Raw genomic sequence first — 21681 nt, 5'->3', positions numbered from 1 at the left:
GGATGCAAAGCACAAACTTGTATGTCGGGTTCATATCACAAATTGTTTGCTGAATGCATAGCATTAACTTTCATGTCGGATTCATAGCACACATGTTTACACAATCTTTTTTTCGTAACAAGTCTCATTTCTAGCTGATGTCATTTACCAAATAAGTAGGGTAGGTAAAAGAAACAAAATCGACACTGATCTATTTTTCACAAATGATACTCTCGCTATATACGTAATTGGTAAACAGAAAGTCCAACTTGATGATCAACAGAATGTAAAAACGCATCATATGGTATATCATGCTAACAAGAAGATTGATTCCCAATTTCAGAAAGCCGTGTAGTTACTAAGTTATTATTAGTATTTGGTCAACATAATGTTGACGAGGTATAAAGTAAAACGCATCACACAGTAACCTAGTTTGGTAACAAATTCAGGAAAGCTATGATATGTAGTTCATGAGAAAAATGAAACACAATTTCATGGGACGGAAGGAAGGACGGAAAGATAGACAGACGTAAACCAGTATACCTCCTCCTTCGGAGCGAGTGTACAATTATTACGTCACATCATCATATCATCTTGAAAGGGTTCAATTAATAAATTCAATTAGAATCTATTCAAATGATTTATTAACAAAATGTAAAAAATATCACAATTACAGTAGAAAGTATATGATATAAAAATATCACAGTTACAGTAGAAAGTATATAATATAAAAATATCACAGTTACAGTAAGCATAAAATATATAAATCATGCCTTTAAAAAGGCAATCTTCACACATTTCTACTAAACAATAGGTACCTACGTAATCTAAATGTTCTAACAATTCAAAAGCTATTTAAAGATATATGCATTCAAATTGTAAACATGTTAATGACGAATAGTGTGTATAAATAACAAAGGCGTTCGTATCATCATAATTTTGATTTTATTTTTGAGGACATTGAGAAATACTTGTACTAGCATTTTAAAATAAAATTATATAGAAGATGAAACTAGTCCTTGGTTGCAATTGAACTATTTACCCGCAGAATATTCATGACTGTTTAACGTACAGTGGCGAATATTACATGATAATTAGAAGGATATATGAACATACCAAAGTGTTTACAATTCCAGATATTACTCAGAAAGACATACCACTATACTCATACATATTTGTTTTTACTCTATATCGACCAGTCGTCTTTGCTTTGACTTCTAAATGCCGTGTGCTTTTGACATCCAAGCACGTTGAACCTGCTGGGATGGGAACGCTTGGTATCCCGAGTTCGAGCCAAGTAAGCTACAATAAGACTAGTTAAACGGTGTCGTATTAAGACAAAACTAGTGAATAATAACTCCGAGGTATATTTTGAAAAAGTCTTTCGTGATGGACTGTTGCAATGTTTACGTCTATTGACGAATATTTTATGTATATGCAGGACGATTTTTGTTATCTGAGATAACTATTTTGAGAAAATTTATTCAGGATTAACAAAATCAAAAAAAGTTGTTAAGATTTTTTCATTAGCAAGGTTGTATGTTTCTCGATGATAAAGATGTGATGTTTTTCTCATGTTTTTTCTACTTTAAAGTTAATTTGCGGCATTGCGCATTTTGGAAAATTCTACGTAAATAAAAAATCACATGAAAGTAAAAAGCAATAATGAATTTTAAAAAATAGTTTACCACAAATTGGACGGACGAAAAAATGTAAACATTTGTAAACGATATAATCCAATATTATTTTTTTATAAATTGATAATATGTACATGTATGAAGTGGGACAGAAACTAAAAATCTCAGCAACAAACATAAGTCTTTTCAAGTAATAAATAACACTGAACCACCAATCGAGACATATGATTTATTGTTGGTTGCTTAACGTCCAGTGGCAAATATTTCATGCATGTTCAGTACGATCCAGACATATGAATTGCATACCTGCCAACGCATCAGTGCTAGAAGGGAGACCCCCTCTTCTGTCTTTAAAAAATAGAAAGTCATCTTCGAGGAAGGTTAAAATCTCCCTCTTTGTTCCTCCCCTTTCATTATTTTTCTGATAGTATTTTATGTCTTTGATTTTCACTGTTTTGCATGCGGGTTTGATTTGGGGTTTGGGGGGGGGGTCCTTCATTTCTCTATTCTTTATTGATTGACCCATTTTTCTGCAGTATTGGCCCATTATTTTCTATTCTGTATACCCCATCCAGACCCTCTAGCATAATCAAACCGACGTAGACTACTGGTAAAACCTTTCCATGTAATAGGAAATATCCAACTTCAAATAATTCGTTTTATACTATTACTAAGTTTTTTTTCTTAAATCTGAATAACAAAAAAAATGATGCCATGATGCCTACTTAAAAAAGAATGTTAACAAAATGTGCACATTTAACAAGGAATTTTTATAAGCAAACAGATACATTTATCAGTTTAAATAAGTTGCATATTACAGAGTCTTTCTAAAAAGCTACATATTTTACGTTTTGACACAATATGCAACAGAAAAATCATTCAATAAAAAGAATAGTGTCATCCTTTTGACTTAATCCTACGAAATAAAAAAGAAAGTAAACTGATTCAACCATCAAAATATTTACCAAATATGATCAACATTTTGAAGGTCCTGTTGATTTTTTTTGTAATTTGCCACTGGACGTTAAGAAATCAAAAATCAATCAATTAATCATTTTGTTGTGTATCAAGTGTATATTTTTTCAATCAGTCTTTCTGTTTATGAAATAAAAACATCCAACAAAAAAGTTTGATAGAGACACAAAAGTATCATTGCCAGTGATAAAACACATTTATCATTGACACACTGTCATGTTTGCAAATATATCAAAAAAATCTAGAAGGTTAACAAAAACTGATTCAACCTTCATTTCTTTGTATTATTAGACAAATTCCCTTTAAAATGGAATTGCTAAAATTTTATGTTAAAAATCATTAAAAAATGTTTAAACGCATGTATTGGAACCATCTTTTCAGAACCCCAAAACATATGTTTGATAAGTACTTTTACGAAGCAAAAAGGTAGTATTGGCTACAGACCACAATTAATTCCTCTATTAGTTCTTTATAACGTTTTGTCTAATTAAAAAAAAACTGCCTGTTTTTTTTGTCAAATCTTTTGTGTGTGTAATGAACAGTACAAGTCCAAAAATATATCCAAGTTTCAGAAAAATTGAACGTTTACATCTTACAAATTTAGCCAATACACATCCATACCCCTATGGACAAGTCAAAGAGATGTTCCGAAAACTGTAAATATTACCTTTTTGCACCTGGCCTAATCACTCTTTCCATATCAAAATCAGTTAAAATAAAACATCCAAAAATTTATTTCAGCTCTCTTCTTTCATTTCCACCTTATAAAAACTAAGAAATGTATGAGAAAAGGAAAGAAAAAAAATAAAGAAAAAATACACTTTAATTAAAGGGAACTATATTCGTGGTCTTGGGCCTATTGACGTTCACGTGTATTTCATTGACATTTCATTTATCAACCTTTCATATAGTCGTTCGTCCAAAGGTACAATAATGAAGGCATTTGGCCTGTACGAAATATAGTTTCTGAATTATGTAAACGGAGGCCATTGATAAAACCTTTAATGGGATACTCTTTGTCTTAAATTTACTGTCAACATCTAGTGAAGTTGAAGCTAGTTGTCTTCCTTCCCCCACTATATCGCCCACCCCACCCCACTCCCATTCACTGTTTTTTCATCATAGTTTCCGAGGTTTATTCTTTAACAAGATCTACATAGGATATGTCATCTTGACATCTCTCCAATGACTTTAATAAATCAAGTTTGCACCATGTCCAGAATTCAAATAATGTAGACAAAACTGTCTACGAGTAATACTTTTCATGTTTTCTGCCACCCATGTAATTTCTTTAATTTATGTTGAAAGTACACAATTATCAGGTGGTTTTACCATTTACATTAATTTGAAATAAGTTCTAAATGTTGCAATCAATACATTTTCAGTCTTTTGAACAATTATGTATTCAAAAACATAATTTCTTTATTTTGTTGTGAAGTTATTATCGTATATCATCATTTCCTATTGCCATACAACTGCAATACGTGTTCATAAACATAATTGTTTATGTTGATGTGTACTAATAAGTGTATTATCGTATATCGTTATTTCCTATTGCCATACAACTGCAACACCGACAGGGCCCACTGTTGCTCCAGCTGAAAAGGACTTTGCAACTGCAATTACAATGGCTACAATCACAATTACAACAACAACACAACCAGCTACTACAACAACTACTACTGTAGTACTTATACCATTATCCTCAGCTGGAAAATATTGAAAACATAAATATAGATAATTATATTTGCACGTATTTTATGACATCAGGGTAACTGTCATCGTTTAAAATATTTATTACATTTTGTCCCAAATATGCATATTCATAATTATATAAGTATAGGTTATTTGTTCACGCTCCCTTGTTCTGATACAGTGACCATGTGCCAGTCGTGTATGTTAAAATAGTGAAACATCAGTACATAAACTTGTCCAGCAGGACGTTATGCATGTATGTATGTATATACTTGAAGATTCCTCCGTTATTCGGAGCACCCCTCGAGAGCTGCCAGGGTATAGTGGAATCCGTGTACACTCCCTTACTGCCTGGCAAATCTTAAGATCAATTGCACTATATTAATCATCAAAAAGCCTAATAAATTTGTATATGTTCTATCAAAGCATTCCTTAATACACGAACTGGTACTAATGCTGATTAATATGTTGGAATTAATATGTTGAAATATATTGATAGACGAGCAGATGGACAAGAGACAGTTTCAGGCCTCTTGGTGTTATTTTGTCTGCTCTAAAATATTGTCAATGTGATGATCTATCTTAACTGACTATTATCAATATGATGATGCAATTTGTACATGTCTTTGTGGAGTAATAAGTCCTTTTCTTTAGTTTTATATGTTGTGTTTTGTGTTTTGTGTTCTGTTGTTTGTCTGTTCGTCTTGTTAGCCATGGCGTTGTCAGTTTATTTTCGACTTATGAGTTTGAATGTCGCTTTGGTATCATTAGCCTCTCTTTCACAGGAATTACGACACTAACAACTATTTAAATATATGTTTTTTGACCAAATCACATCGTTCTGACAAGGAGATGTAGTGTCTATATCTTAAACAATATAATATGAGTTAAAAAAACATTGATAAATCAAGGAGTTACTGTCCCAACATATTTGACAATTCCTGACCCAGCCTTATTAGTGCAGTGACCAAGGACATATTTTCTTAATGTAATTTTCCTGTCGAACACACAACTAAATCATGCATGATTTAAAAAAGAAAACCTTGTGCTATTAGAATATGCCTGCCGTAAGGTTTAGTGTTGATCCACCTTTTTTGTAAAACTAAAGTTAAATGTCAACTTAATTTGTTGTTTTAAATTTTGATGGATTTCAATTTTTATTTATCCCCTTTTCCCTTAGCATACTGAATAATTTCAAATGTCAGTACTCCATCATCGTCAGCAATAACAAGACTTGTTTTCTTGTTACCAAATATCTCACTTACATGGTATGAACAACAATCTGTGAATGATGAAGGAAACGAAATTTTGATTATAATAATAATACATTAAAATGATAATATTGAGTACCAACAATATTTGGCAGAAGATACAATACCAACCATGAAGACATTACTCTTTTGAAAAACCAAACTACAGCAATACAAATACTAGTAGGGTCAATAAAATTGAAAATGGAAATGGGGAATATGTCAAAACGACAATAACCCAACCAAAGAGCAGACAACAGCCGAAGGTCACTAATGGGTCTTCAACGCAGCGAGAAATCCCGCACCCGGAGGTGATCCTCAGCTTGCCCCTTAATAAAATTGTGTACTAGTTCAGTGAAAATGGACGTCACACTAAACTCCAAAACATATAAATGAACTAAAATTAAAAAAAACATACAAGACTAACAAAGGCCAGAGGCTCCTGACTTGGGACAGGCGCAAAAATGCGGCGGGGTTAAACATGTTTTGTGACATCTCAACCCTCCCCCTATACCTCTAGCCAATGTAGAATAAAGAAACACATAGCAATATGCACAGTAAAACTCAGTTCAAAAGAAGTCCGAGTCCGAATAAGTAACAAAAGAAACTAAGCAAAATGTCAATGATACATAAACGAACAAAGGACTACTAGCAGTAGTAATACTAATAGTATTAATTAGTACAGGTATAGCATGTGTGCATGTGTGTGAGGGAGGGTATGTGCACACAAGCCTCAATCGTTTTCTTTCTAGACCATATACATTTAAACATGAAATGCATATTCTAGATACCAACATGATGACCACTAACTTTAAACAAAGAAGTAAAACATTGAACTCCTATATATATAAATAAAAAAATGTTGCGTTGATGTGTTTCCCTCGGTTTTGGTTTGTTACCCGGATTTGTTTTCGCTTAATCGATTTATGACTATTGAAGAGCGGTATACTACTGTTGCCTTTATTTAAATATTTGTCGCCGCAATGTACTCCTAACGATAGCCACTGGACGTTAAGCAACACTTAACAAGAAGAGAAGCTGAATAATCTGTAATGAGATGCATATAACTAAATGGTCTGACAGTTTGCCCCAGAATAGCCATCAACACACTGACAACTATAGAAATAGATATTATTTGTACAAATTCCATTGTTCTGACAAAGTGATGGAATACATTGGTCTGTATCTAAAGCATGACATATAAAATAAATAAACTTAAACATAACACATATAATATATTTGGAACGGGGCGTCATACAAAGTCGTTTTTGTCTCTTTATTATATAATGTCTTTTTCACAAAACAAGAACAAACCTTACATAACAAATTCTGATATTTTTTAGTGTAAACAATGTCCAATGTTGGATTCGTAAATTCATCATGAAACGTTAGAATAAAATACGAGATCGATTATTACGACACCAGGAAATTTCAATTTTGTTGAACATTAAGCCATCATACAAAATTCGAGGTATAGAATACTTGTCATGAGAATGTGTATATTGAAACTGGACGTTAAGCAACCAACAATCAATCAATATATTTGATATTTTCATTCTTGGATTGAGGCTTTATTGACGATCATTTACATTGAATGAAGTTTTATACTTTATTGTAATTTATGGATATGTACGTTGGTGAGTGAGATTGTGTCATTTTGTATCCTATGGTAGTTTTATTTAACTTACTCGTAAGAGGTTCTGTAGATGTTCCTTGAGTACTGACGGTAGCTGAAATATATTAACTTTAAAAGTACTATTGATAAACGTTCAAGTTAGACAACGATAAAAAACATGTTTGGGCCTTGCCGACAGACTGCATTAAAACCATTTGTGATTCTCGTTATAAAATGACAAACTAAAACATAATATTAAACTAGTATCACTTGAAAACTACGTATATTAATATGTAACTTGTTTTTTGCTGAGCAATTAGTTAAAATGTAACAATTAAGACATTTAAAACCAACAGTATGATATGTACTTACTGATAATGGTCTGACAGTTTGTCCCGGAATAACCATCAGTACACTGACAATTATATGAATAGACGTTATTTGTACAAGTCCCATTGTTCTCACATGGTGATGATATACATTGGTCTATATCTAAAACATGAAATAATAATTAAATGAACTGAACAAACTGAACACTTAAACACATAAAATATGGAACGGGGCGACAGAAATAGCCGTTTTTTGTCTGTATATTATACAATCGACTCTCGTTATCTCGAAGTCAGACGGACCAGAGGAATATTTCGAGTAACCCGTAGTTCGACTCAAATGAATACCGGAAGTTTGACAGACTAAGGGACACAACTCCTGATTAGCTTGGTAAGGTTAAAGTAAAGCCAGATGAATATAGGTAGGGGATCGATCTTTTTCCGCAATAGTAAATACAAAAGAATAAGAACACGGACTGATTAGTTTTTATCACATTATGAACAATAGAAATCATTAATGTACGATTACGGTTAATTGATACAAAACATTTGAAATATTTTTTTTCATAATCTATAACATTGTATCTGGAATTATTTATTGATCAAAGTTTATCTTCTGTAAATAATCGTAGGAAAACAATGTCATAAATCATACAGCAGTGGTGAACATGGTAAATGACCGGATAATGTAATTACAGGTGTAATAATGGTCAAGATTAACTCGTCAATCCATTTAAATTCCCGAGGTAATTTGTTGATATACGTGCATTTGTTCGAGATAAAACATGAAATTTAAATGCTTTTGTTAACGTTGGGACTGTACATTTGATTCGGTTTAACCTAAATTTTGACTCATCCAATTTTGACTCATCAGGAGTCGAAATATATATACTAGTATCTATATGAAACATGGGATCACGGGAAATCTTTGACTCAATCGCAATGTCTAGTCAACCGAGTTCAAGACAACGAGAGTAAACTGTATAATGTCTTATTCACAATGCAAGAAGATCACTAACATAACAAATTATATTTCAAATTTTTCCACATTAAACGATCGTAAAAGGTTCTGAATTTACAATATTTTTAGGCATATGTGTTTTGTTTAATACTGTATGTTACAATTTTGTTATCTATTTGATATTTTTATTTTCACTGACATCAAAAGAAGTCTTATATACTAAATTGTCTTTTATACATATGTGTTTTCCTGAGTGAGATTGTGGTATTTTATATCATATGATAGTTTTATTCAACTTACTAGGAAGAGGATCTGCGGAAGTTCCGTAAAATGTTATCGACCAAGAACTGACAGTAACTGAAATATATTTATTTTTAAAATACTGTCAAGAAAATGTCCAGGTTTCATTAAAACAGTATGGTGTTAACCCTGTGAGTGCAGAAATGCTTTTTTTTTTTACTTTGCCACAGTTTAAATCGTTTAAATAGTTGTATTACAAATGACGTCAACAATTAACACACGTCATAGTCAGATTTTTAGTCGTTCTACTGATGATAAATGAAAAAAGAAAAAAAAAACAAAAAAACAACAGATTCCAAACGTTTCTTCCAAATCTTAACCATGAAATCATAAATGTTTTTTTGTCATATGAAATTAATTTCATTGACAATTTAACATTGATTTCAATGACAATGCGGTAATTTTTCATAGAAAAAGAGAATGTTAAAGAGAGACGAAGTATCACATTAGGATATTCATTCTCATAAAGCGAAGACAAACCGACAACGCCATGACAAAAAACGGAAAAACGACCCAGGACATACAACAATCTCTAAGACAAGGAACAAAGAAAACTATATACTGAGGACGACCAACCCCTAAAAAAGTTAAAATAAATAAAAACAAAAAGACATGTACTGCTAAAATAATGAGGCCGATAAGGAATTTGGAGTCTTTCTTTACCATCCTCTCATTAGGTCTTCCTACTTATAGCCATATGTTGTATATGTTTTAGTGATAAAAAAAAATATACAAATATCCGGTCAAGCATGCATTCCTGCTTGGTATTCTGAATCTAATTGAGTACATTTGAAGTCAAATACAACTTTTTTAAATGAATACACTTTCTATATCTTGGGTATAGAAATATAAACGTCTCTTCCATCCGACAAAAAAGCCATGCCAAATAAAAAAGGGACGTAAGTTTGGCTCTGAGGGAAATATAAATACACAGTTACAACAGGTCGAAAACACGATGCAGAATCCGACGCCACGCGAACGGAAAGTTCAAAGTTTGCTTTAGTTTAAGAAACCTTGAACTACCTATTGTAGAACCCGTAGGTTATTTGTTGCCAAGCACAAATCCTATCCGTATTCAACAAGCTCTCTTTTTCCAACAATAAACAACTGTCATGCAAGTGAAATTTAAGCTAGGTTTAACCTACCATTGTTTTGGCCGGAAATGCCTGTACCCAGTAAATAATATAAGAGTTGTTTTCCATTCGTTCCGTTGATTGATATAGTCTGACATTTGATTTTGTAAGGTTTTATGGACTTCCCCTATTCCAATTTACATTGGAGTCCTGTAATTCTGTTAATACTTTTTCCCAGTGACAATCAAAACTCTCAACCAAGGTTACGTTTCAGAAGCTATGCATTGCATTTATTGATAATTTGTTTTCGTCTAAATAATATCAAATAAATGCATCTAGATGTTAAACAAATGACAATGAATGAATAAATTTCCTTTCTTGTCCTATTTTGCTATTTCTACATTCATTTATTATCGTGCGCTTTGTTTCTGTTTATAGGTGTACATTGTACAGACTTCTTTTATTCTATAAATGTAAGTCAGATTAGCGAAAGCAACATTGATTTTTTGTATATTCTTTTTGCAATCCTATTTCAATTATGTTTCTCTTTAATAAAATTTCCAGATACGATGTAAGAATCACAAATGTTAACGTATGCAATTTTTGAATAATTGGCTTAGGATTTACAAAAGAAAAACCAAAAAGCATTAAATCAACAAAGAACTATATAGGAAAACAATAGACTTATCAACATAATCCACAAAAACAGGAACGATCTCAGGTGATTTGCAAGGGTGCAGATCCCGCTCCACATTTGGTACTAGTCATTTTGATTATATTCTATAAATATTTTCGTTTACGGAAGCGCTAATTCTTGATGTTAATTTCTGATTTATCTTATGGTTCCAATAGACTATTTTTATATTACCGACTTTTGACTCCGGATTATATAATTTGTCGACTGGTTACCTTGGACATTATGGTACCAAGTCAGGTGAGAGCAAGCTAAAGAAGTAAAACAAGCGTTCAATCGGTACAATTTTGGGGGAAAATTACCTGGTTAATATTTTTTTTTCACTACAAAATTATCGGAAAACAGTAAACTTTCCCCTCAAATTACACCGATTATATGTTTGATTTTACTTATTTTGGTTGCTCTTACTTGACCGAGTACCATGTTGTCCAAGGTAACCAGTCGACACATTATATAATACGGAGTCAAAAGTCGGTAATATGAAAATAGTCTATTGGTTTGATTTTATATATTTAAACGCTTGCATTCAAGTCTTTCTGACGTCCACATTTAAATTGCTTCTATTTTTTTTCAAATTTTTTTTTTCGTATAGTATGTACTGAAAATAAAGATATTTACAATGGTACTAGTGGATTATCGGATTTATATAATCGAGCTAGTTAGATTATCGAATTTTAAAGTCCGAGCCTCGGTGGGGACTTTAAAATTCGATAATGCATTATCGAGATTGGATAATTCCAATAATCCACGAGTAATTATGCAAGAATTTGTTTCTTTAATCATTATCAATAAAATTTGCAGTTTTGATAAACGAAATTACCTTTCGAGTGCCTTCTATATTCTGATTTCTATGTCATACACTTAAACATGTTAAAGGTGTCAATTTTAGAACATTCCAATAGATCCAGAGAGCTAATAAATGAACTTTTAACATAGCCAATCATATTCTGAAATCATAGGCAACTTCACTCTGCTTAATTATTCTTGCTTGATATATTCATTGCAGGATATAACAAAGTTTGCAAATCATTCAATCTCGTGGAGAACAAATAAATATAACAAATAATACAAAGCGATTAAAAACCCTCAATTAAGTATTTAACCATGAAATTGGCAGAAAAAAAAAAATAAACTCACCGACTGAGAGGCCGCGGTATGATTTAAACTTCAAGGTCCATTGTCCAATGGGACTTTCCCTCCAAAAATGAACTGACATAAATGTCCATGATAATGAACCAGCTGAGTCAAAATAAACAGCGTCATCATATCGATAATGCATTAAATGGCTTTCTGTTCCTGAAGGTGACACCAGGTAAAATTCAGTCACACCTCGGTATTCAGTGTATGAGAACGAAATGTCAATTGTTACATGTTCCAAATACGTTATTGAAGAGCAGTCGGTAGCTGAGATCGATCTAATGTCTGTTGTGTAGGATGAACCAGACGTTGATCTGCAAATACAGTTTAAATAGACATGTATGTTTCTTTATTAAATGAAATGTTAGTGCTTAGTTAACAGTGAAAAATTGCAATTCATTACACCAACTGACAAAACTAGAAGTACTGCAAGCAACATTGACCATTTTCCTTGTATAAAGCAATACCAATGTCGATTTTTCGCATGGGGCAAAACAGAAAGCATATATCTATCAGAAACAAAGTTGAGGCTACATCCACTTCTTTTTGTCTTAAGTGAATAGTTGGCTAATTGGCAATCGTACTACTAGTACTTTCATTGTGTGTCTATAGTACATATTTACGATATAGTATGAAAAACAATTATAAGTGCAACTTCCAAAGAGATGACTTTGACTTCACCACTTGGAACACCTGATTCAGTAGCTTCATTGTAAGGAACAATCCTATATCAAGGAAACACATGCTCTGAAATATAGTATCATCTGTGGGATGTATACTCCATATGCAGGCGCTGCTGGAATGTCGCTACATAGAAATGGAAAGTTCACCATTACAGAATTTCATCAAGAATTTGTATTTATTTAGTCACTTCTGCGAGATTTGCAAAACAACATTTTTTTGTGAAGAAAAGGGCAATAGCAGTTATTGCATGTCTGAAATACATATTAAGTGTAAACTGCCAGCATTTCACAAGTCAATTGGAAACATGAAAATATGAATAGACGATGCGTCATATGTTTAGAACAGTAGACGTCAAGTACCAAACCTTAGAAATGACTAACAAAAGCTCGAATCAGTTCAGAAGACTCACCAAGTGCGGTTACCCGAGATGTGAAGCGTGTGATTTTATCTACAAAGGTGACAATAGTTGCCTTAAATTGGGGAAAGTTTAATCCGAATTGAAACAAATACTGCAAAATGTGGAATTTCATGAACTATGCAAAATGTAACCCGAAAATAAATCGTTTTGTTATTTATATTCCGTTATATAACGTTCTCTTGATCTAAAATGACGTCAATGTCACTTAAAATAATTGTTTTTATCTACAACAAACATTCATTCTGTCTGAAGGACCTAACATGGTAGAAAGCAGTTACTAATAACAAAGGAACATGTTGAGACTGGGATGTGTTTTCCTGGCTATGCTTTGAAATAGACACTACTGTACCAAAGATGTTTAATGTAATTTATCTGTATATACATATATATACTATCCGGAGAACCTGAGATCACCCCCAGTTTTTGGTGGGGTTCGTGTTGCTCGGTCTTTAGTTGTCTATGTTGTGTTTTGTGTACTGTTGTTTGTCTGTTTGTCTTTTTCTGTTTTTAGCCATGGCGTTGTCAGTTTATTTTCGATTTATGAGTTTGAATGTCCCTCTGGTATCTTTCGCCTCTCTTTCATAAATTATTACCTTCGATATCTTTCGCCTCTCCCTCGTATATATTAAAACATATGAACGGAATAAAACAAACAAATTACTTTTTTAGTTTCACTGTTGGCGCTTTCGGCCGTTCAGTTGACTCTTAAGACAGTAACCAGTAACTGAGCACTGTTATGCAGCAACTTATTGACTATTGTTCTTTGTAACGTTTGAACTTCATCATGGTCATTGTAATAAGGCATCGGTATACATTCCAGCAGCACCTCCATACGGAGTATATATCTCCCAGTTGATACGATATTCCAGGGCTTGTATTTCCTATCATGATTTCCTTGATAGAGGCTTGCTTCTCGCAAGGAAGCTATTAAACCAAAAGTTCCAAGTGGTGAAGTTGAAATCATTCATTCGTAAGTTTTACGGACGCAATCACGAGTTGATTGACCGTTATTGAATATCCGTTGCACAGATGAATGCGGATATGTTCCTAATGTCGTAACTACAATCCCGTCTCCTTTTCCCGAATGTGACCTATCGAATAAGACTTATAACCGGTTTTGTAATAACATGAGCAACACGATTGGTGTCCATGAGGAGCAGGATCTGCTCACACTTCCGGAGCACCTGAGTTTTTGGTGGGGTTCGTGTTGCGCAGTCTTTAGTTTTCTATGTAGTGTTTTGTGTACTATTGTTTGTCTGTTTGTCTTTTTCTATTTTAGCCATGGCGTTGTCAGTTTATTTTCGACTTATGAGTTTGAATGTCCCTCTTGTATCTTTCGCCTCTCTTTCATAAATTTATTCATAGATAATTTTTTCAGAGTAACGGATAATTGTAGATAGTTTTTGTATCATTTCTGATCTTCTGTATGACTGTTTTATACCAATGAAGTACATAATGTAATTTGAACTAAACTATCAAAATCTAATGGTAGGGTTAGGCCGACATTTGACACACTTCAATCAAAGCTCAAATCAAGAACACAAACCTGTGATTGTTTAGACCAAATGTTTTCGGCAAAACAAAACGTTATGTATTTAGCTGTCTTTTTATATATGAATTTCTTTAAATTTGTCTCTGCTTCCAGTTAAACTAATTTGATAGACGTTTGTACTTTTTAAGTTCTGTGTGCACAGCTGATGTTTCTGCAATATCGCTTTTTTAGGTACGAATGTATTTGAAAATGTATTCATGAAATAAAGATTTACCCGGATCCAGTGAATGTTGATGTGGCGCAGGTTTGTTGTGTCGGAACATTCGTCCAAATTGCAGCCTGAGTTACCATAGCTTCAGCGTCCATCAAACCAAACCCAAGAACTTGACTATCTGCAAAAAACCTACTGATTAAATATCCAGAGATCATTGTAAGGATACAATACGTTAAATCGTTTCTACACATTACTACCAAGTGAAAGACTGCATATTGTGTAATTTACCGCGTATGGTACTACGAAAAATATTCCATTCTTGCAGTGCTTTTATTTGACGTAGGTAATTAATTATAGCAGTTTATACGGCTTGTAGTAGAAAAGGGTAACCTATTTTACATCTCCTCATGCAAACTGCTTTTCTGTACCCGGCTTTGGCTATACTTTTGTATTTTTATTTGGTTTATCAGCTCAACATCTTTTTTAATAAGGTTTAGATTTTCTAATGTCTTGTTCTCGAAAATAAACTCATCATAAAAATGCGCATCTGGTGCAGTAAAATTGGTACCGTTAATGGTATTAGTAAGCGTTGACGATTGTCAAATAGGCCAAAATCTATTGTACGACTTTGCCGCTATCACAGCTATAGAACAACAGCTAAGACTGGTACACGTACACTTTTTAGGAATGGAGTCACTCATGGATTCAGTGAGTTCAAATGTACTTTATCGTACACCTTGTGACCCACGTTCCTGTTTTTATAGATATGAATTATATGAATAGTGTTTATAAAATTTATATTTATAAAAAGGATAATTATGTTCACCAATGACTGAAATGGAATAAAGTCGCTTTGAATCTATTAACTGCAATAGTAACTGTAACCATTGCATGGTTCTTTGTACAAACCACTGGCGCTTGTGCACATGATACGGATATTGTATAAGCCATTGTGTGTTTACAATATCAGTGTTCTTTGTTTATACCGCATATCTATCACTACTGCGCATGTCTGATCTACATTTGAAAGAATATACAAACTCTGATACATCCCCGAATTTTACTATCCATAATAAAAACAACTGCGTTTAATGTGATACAAAGGTCTCTTCTGCTTGCTTAGAAGTTAAAAAATCTCCCGAGTCGTTTTAATCTAGCTATACAGAAAATTGAATCTTTTTCATTATCTTCAATGAATTTGTCAAGTCAAATTGAGATAGCGCGGAATCCGTTTCAACGTTGAATAGACTATTCAGTGGTTATCTGTGGTTAATTTCTGTCATGATTGTTTTTCATAATTTGTTTGGTTATAAATTACATGATTTAGCTCGTTAGTTTTCTGAATTGAATTGTTTCATATCTTTCATTTCGGGACCGTTTATAGCCGACTATACGGTATTTCTTCTCTTTTGAAAGCCGTACGGTTGCCTATAATTGCTTATATCCACTTCATTTTAACTTTGGTGGATAGTTGTCTCATTGGCAATCATACCACAGCGCCTTTGTTTAAAGAAACACCCGTTTTGGACATTGGGATGGCAAATGAAAAAAATTATTCTGTCATGTGATCAATCCTTAGGTCTACCCGAATATCAATTTACTGCAATGAGCTAGTACGAAAATAAACTGAAACATTTGATTCGAAAATATGTGGATAAAAAAACTCAAAACGAGACAATTCTTATTATTCACAATTACATTTTATTTTCCTCAAAAAAGGACAAAGCTTATTTTCAGGTTCATATACTCTTTTATTTGATATTTAAACAGTCGTGTATATCAATGGTTGTTTTATTTTTCTTTATTATTTTATTTTCATATGTTGTTGATTTTGTTCAAATCTTAAATGTGTTATTCATATTTTTGTTGTTTGGTTTTGTTTGGTTTTGTTTGGTTATGCGTCTGTTTGTTTGGTTTGTTCTTAGACTGGAGGGGTATATAGATATAAGAAGATGTGGTATGAGTGCCAATGAGACAACTCTCCATCCAAGTCAAAATTTATAAAAGTAAACCATTATAGGTCAAAGTACGGTCTTCAACACGGAGCATTGGCTCACACCGAACAGTAAGCTATAAAGGGCCCCAAAAATTACTAGTGTAAAACCATTTAAACGGGAAAACCAACGGTCTAATCTATATAAAAAACGAGAAACGAGAAACACTTATGAACCACATCAACAAACGACAACTACTGAACATCAGATTCCAGACTTAGGACAGGTGCAAACAAATGCAGCGGGTTTAAATGTTTTAATGGTACCAAACTTTCACCCTTTTTCTAAAACAATAGTGTAACATCACAACATAGAAAGACACACTATAAAATATAAACTGAAATAGCTTAACTCAATCAAAGGACATATTAACACCAGTGAACATACACTGAACAAATAAATTTGACCTATGACACAATGTTAATATAAAATAAAATAAACTAAGGGAAGAATAATAAAAGTAACATGTTATATCGGTATAAAATGTTAAACAATTTAAGAAAAACAATATGTTCGAACAAAAATATATATATATGTAGAATCCAACCTGTAGGAACCGACAAGGCATGCAATGTAGGCCCGTCTCCCACAAGTGTTGGTTTTCTTTCTTTAATTGAACAATAAATAAATGAAACAGGGCCCGTATGCATAAAACACCTTAACTTAAGTGTTCCTTAAACTTAGATTTCACTAAGAATTCCCTTAGTTAAGTAAAATTCGTAAGTGGTATGCATAAAATTACTTAAGTCATCACTTAACTTAGGAATACTTAAATCGGAACCTTTCTCTAATTACCGTATGATATATGTTAGCTCATCGCATGTACTCATCCGTATAAAAGTTTGTTTTGATTATTTACATTGATTGAACAATACATACTTTTATTAACTTAGTTTAAATGGATGTTGGTGTGTAAAACAATTAAAAAATACGTAACCACTTTAAATGTCCAAACAAATAAAAAATTGACGCATAAGAGAAAAAAATATTTGTAATGCAAAACTTCCCCCTACTGTTACTAAAGGAGAGATGAAACGGTCTTGACAGGAAATTGATTGATGTATTGATGCTTGCCTAAAGTCCAATGGCAAATATGTGATGCATCATCAGGACGAGAACAAATAACCAATACCAATCTCTCTCTACACGATCCCAATTCTGACCGTACGTGGTTGCGTACTTATACATCCTGGAAAAACGGACGCCCCACTTTCACAAGGGTTTTACTGCCGGTCGGAAATAGACCAAAGTGACCGTATTTCTATTTGTCAGTCACTCTTAGGGATAGAAGAAAATAACAAATATAAAGCAATTTAATAAGTAGAGAACATTAAATGAGGAGAGATTTTTAAGAGATCCAAAAGAAGTGGGACAACTTATGCATGGCGTGATAAATGTAAAATATAAAAAACAAAATCGAATTATCCACTAGCAATTTTTTTTTATTGCAAACAAAACTTCAATTACACGAGGAGCCTCTAAATGGATACTCAACATTATCTTGTAGCAAATCATCCATCTAATAATGATATATGATAGTAAATTCCAATTTGTCGTATTTATTAAACAAATTTGTTCCATCTCTAAGGCACCGACATTCATCTTTTATGGGTGTTGCTGGATGGAAGGCATGTTTATTTTCTAGAGACAACAATATATTTTTTAATCCTAAAATATATTGATAAGATGTTTTGAAATCTATTTCGATTTGAAACTTTTTTCACTTCCTTTTTATAACAATAAAAAAAGAGGGTAGGGTCAATTTTCCACGAAATCATAGCAAATCAGGGGCCTTTTTCAAAAGCCCTTCGATTTTTTACTAAAACACACATTATTAGATTCATATCTTTACTGTTAGGTATTATCAACATCTTTGCGTATTTCTGAATAATTCACTTGAAAGTTATCAACGCATAAAGATAACTCAAAACTGCATGCATTCTGGCCAGATTTTAGAAAATTTTAGCAATTATCTAAAACTGACAAGAAGGATTTTCTTAACCAAAACCAAAATTTATTGGAAGTTATAACATACATTTCTTTCAGATACACCATAATTTATTTAAAGTTAAAGTCTTCCTTCTATGCAAAATTTGCAGAATATATAAGGAAATAAAAAAAAATATTGAATACGGATTAAGTATCATGAATATATCATATATATAAACTTCGAATTCCACGGAGTAGGTCTTAAAACGTTTTGATTTTGTCCCAGTTAGAGAAACAAATTTAGGGGTAATTTGCCCAATATATGTAGAAAAAAACAATATAAATGAAAATTAAACCGATGTCCCCCAAAGAAAACAGGATTTTGCATACCTAAAGATCTTCTTACAGTTTTGTATTAAAAGTTACAATCGATACCAGGCGATGTATTTTATCAATCTAACATTTAATGTTATTTGTGTAAGTAGGTACGAACAAATCAAAAGAAAAATAAATGCATGAATTCCATGCGTGTAAAAACTGTGAGCACTTTTCGGAATACACACCAACGAGATTGAGAAATAAGGGTAGAATGAAATTATAAAACTACCCTCTGTTATCTCTTGGTTTTGTTGATTATAGGTGATCTTTCGAAAATTACAATGATCGTTAAAATTTAGCAATAAACAAACGAAATATCACTGAATATATTTATTATTCAATTAAATGGGAGCTAATATATCCATGTTCTGCAAAAAAACGCATACATTCGACTGATTTTATATATTTTAGAAAAGTTAAGGTAGCTCTATAGGTACCTTATACTTAAGTATAATCTTAGGCGTTTTCTTAGTATAAGGGGTTTTATGCATACCACTTAAGTTGTGTGGGCGTGACTTAAACCAACTAAGAATTTACTAAGGAAATACTTAGTTTAAGATTTTTTATGCATACCACTTAGGTAAAAAGGGCGGAGTTTTCTTAACTTAAGTGTTTACTAAGGAAAATCTTAACTTAAGTAGCTTTATGCATACGGGCCCAGGACATTAACCATATCCTTGAATATAAGAATGTAGAAAAATAGAAAAAGGTTTTTTTGTTTTTTGCTTGTCAATTTTGGAAGTTTGATGCCTTTTTCAGTCTACTTCTCTGTCACTGATATGTAACAAAGTAATCAGCAAACACTTTACCCAGACGTAGCTTCATATACATTTGAACAATGAAGAAGTGCTATTGTAAACGCGAAACCATAAATTTATTTAAGACCAAATATCGTCCTAGTTTTTGGTACGTAAACCGATATGGATTTTTTTGTGTTTATAGTAATCTCTTTAAATAAGAAATCGTCTTTAAAATGCAAAATATATTACTTTCTTATTAAAATAAAAACGTCGTACAAGTCAGATACAATACAGGAGTACAGAAAGACAGGGGCTTGCAACAATCAGTCGCACAGTTTTACTGCACTCGTAGTCTGGTCAAGGTCATCGACTTTCGACTTGGATAGTGACCGAAGCCATAGCTTCCATGTAAAACAACCAAGTGGTAAAACGTAAGAAGCAATTGTTTTATTGACTAAACAGACGAATTATGCTGATATCAACTTTTCCTGTGCTAAATTGTAAGTAAATGAAACATTTAAAATTACATAACTTAAGAATTAAACTGTTTTAAGCAGAAGTTTACATCCTGACGATTAAACATGACAGTCAAACTGTGTGATTCAAACGTTACGAGTATATGTGTCCTAGTTACTTAGCAACTGATAACCATGCTTTAATTTTACAGCCAAAACGTATCGTACTTTTGTAAATACAGCTGTTTCACAAACCACACCTCTTTGTGGGAAATATATAATGTTCATAGATATTTTGTTTTGTTTACGTACTGGTTTCCAGATATGATATCTATGTTTCATCTCAAAGAGACATAACTTAGGAATATTACCAGTATAAAAACACACGAAAAGCGGCCAAATCGAATTCTGAGGGAAACCCAAAGTGAAGGGAGGGGTAGTACAGAATATTAGTATAACTAAAGTTAAAACTCGTAGAAGTTCGGAACATATAAATGTTGAAAATATGCCGCACAGCCCTATGTTTTGACCTTTAAATCTTTTTTTGTGCATATGAATTTTCCATTCTAGGATATATTTTTTACAAAACGTCATAGTAAAAATGCCACAGTTTTAGTCGTAAAAGGAGTTCCTATGGGAAATTGCATTATCTATATTTACTGAAATGCAATCTATAGCATATGTGAGTTCTGGATTCTTAGCAGATGCCTTATATTGAATGATTTACTTAGTAACTTGAAGATAAACTGTGTCATTCAAACCTTACGATAACATGAGTCCATTTTTTTTACCACATATGAACCAGTACATGATTGAACTTGACAGTCGAACTGTGTCTTTCGACCGATACGAGTAATTGTTCTTAGTTTCTAGACAGATATTAACCAGTATATGATTAAACCTACAATCAAACTGTGACATTCAAACCATGCAGGTAGCTGAGTCCTAGTTTGTTAGCAGACGTTTTGTATTTACTAATTTATAAAACTGTACTACAACCATATTTTAATTTACTAACAAAGTACATACATTCCTTTCCCGCTCCATTTGTTCCCCAGCTGGAATATGAATCTGTAAAACCATTTCTCGATGACGTCAGAACAATCATATGTTGAATATCTCGCCACGTGAGCGCAGAACTAAAACAAATATAGATGATTTCTATATCAGTTTTGTATCAAGAAAGATGTTATTTAAAACATAAAGGTGCAGGTTGAGCTAAAAGTTATTTCTAAAAGGACATATTCCTAAATTTCGCAAAGAATTTTGAAATTGCAAATGATTCTAAATGGTGTTTAGTTGCATTTCACAAAATCCAATTGATAAAGTTTTTAATAAACTTACTTTGCGTGAAGTGCTAACGCAATGATACCAGAGGCAATTGGTGTTGAAAACGAGGTCCCTTGTATGCCATCACTTGTACAACCAGAAGAAGTTGTCGTTGAAGTCTATAAAGTAATAAGAATGTATCTTAAGACGTTATGATTTAGTTGCCATTCACAATAAGCCAGGATAAAAACGTTTGATCTCAACATATTTATGTCAATAACATGAGAAATATTCAAGGTGTGACTATCAGGCAGTTTGAAATTAGCTTTTAGCGAAACAAGTCAACTTTATTAAAGTCTGGACTCTGCTATACAGGAAGTTTTGGTTTCCATACTCTCACACATTTTATATAACTTTTGGCAATCGAGAGCACCTGATGAATATTAATTCAGAAAATAGATGC

General features: G+C 32.6%; 1 protein-coding gene across 2 annotated transcripts in view; it reads right to left on the bottom strand.

Moving 5' to 3' along the window:
- Positions 1-749: 749 nt before the first annotated feature.
- The window catches only part of LOC127739103 (furin-like protease 1), a 32326-nt gene continuing 11394 nt past the window's right edge, over positions 750-21681 (bottom strand). For both annotated transcript variants that reach the window (XM_052250693.1, XM_052250694.1), the window contains 8 exons: positions 21294-21397; positions 20979-21088; positions 14514-14631; positions 11646-11959; positions 8742-8798; positions 7524-7643; positions 7225-7266; positions 750-4300 (listed from right to left, as the gene is read on the bottom strand). In XM_052250693.1, the coding sequence (XP_052106653.1) occupies positions 4143-4300; positions 7225-7266; positions 7524-7643; positions 8742-8798; positions 11646-11959; positions 14514-14631; positions 20979-21088; positions 21294-21397 (1023 nt within the window). In that variant the 3' untranslated portion in view covers positions 750-4142. The remainder of the gene's footprint in view (positions 4301-7224; positions 7267-7523; positions 7644-8741; positions 8799-11645; positions 11960-14513; positions 14632-20978; positions 21089-21293; positions 21398-21681) is intronic.

This window comes from Mytilus californianus, unplaced genomic scaffold (assembly GCF_021869535.1).
Source record: "Mytilus californianus isolate M0D057914Y unplaced genomic scaffold, xbMytCali1.0.p SCAF_4, whole genome shotgun sequence".
Taxonomy (NCBI): domain Eukaryota; kingdom Metazoa; phylum Mollusca; class Bivalvia; order Mytilida; family Mytilidae; genus Mytilus; species Mytilus californianus.
Note: the sequence above shows the minus strand (reverse complement) of the source record. Positions and strands in the feature narration are given on the sequence as shown.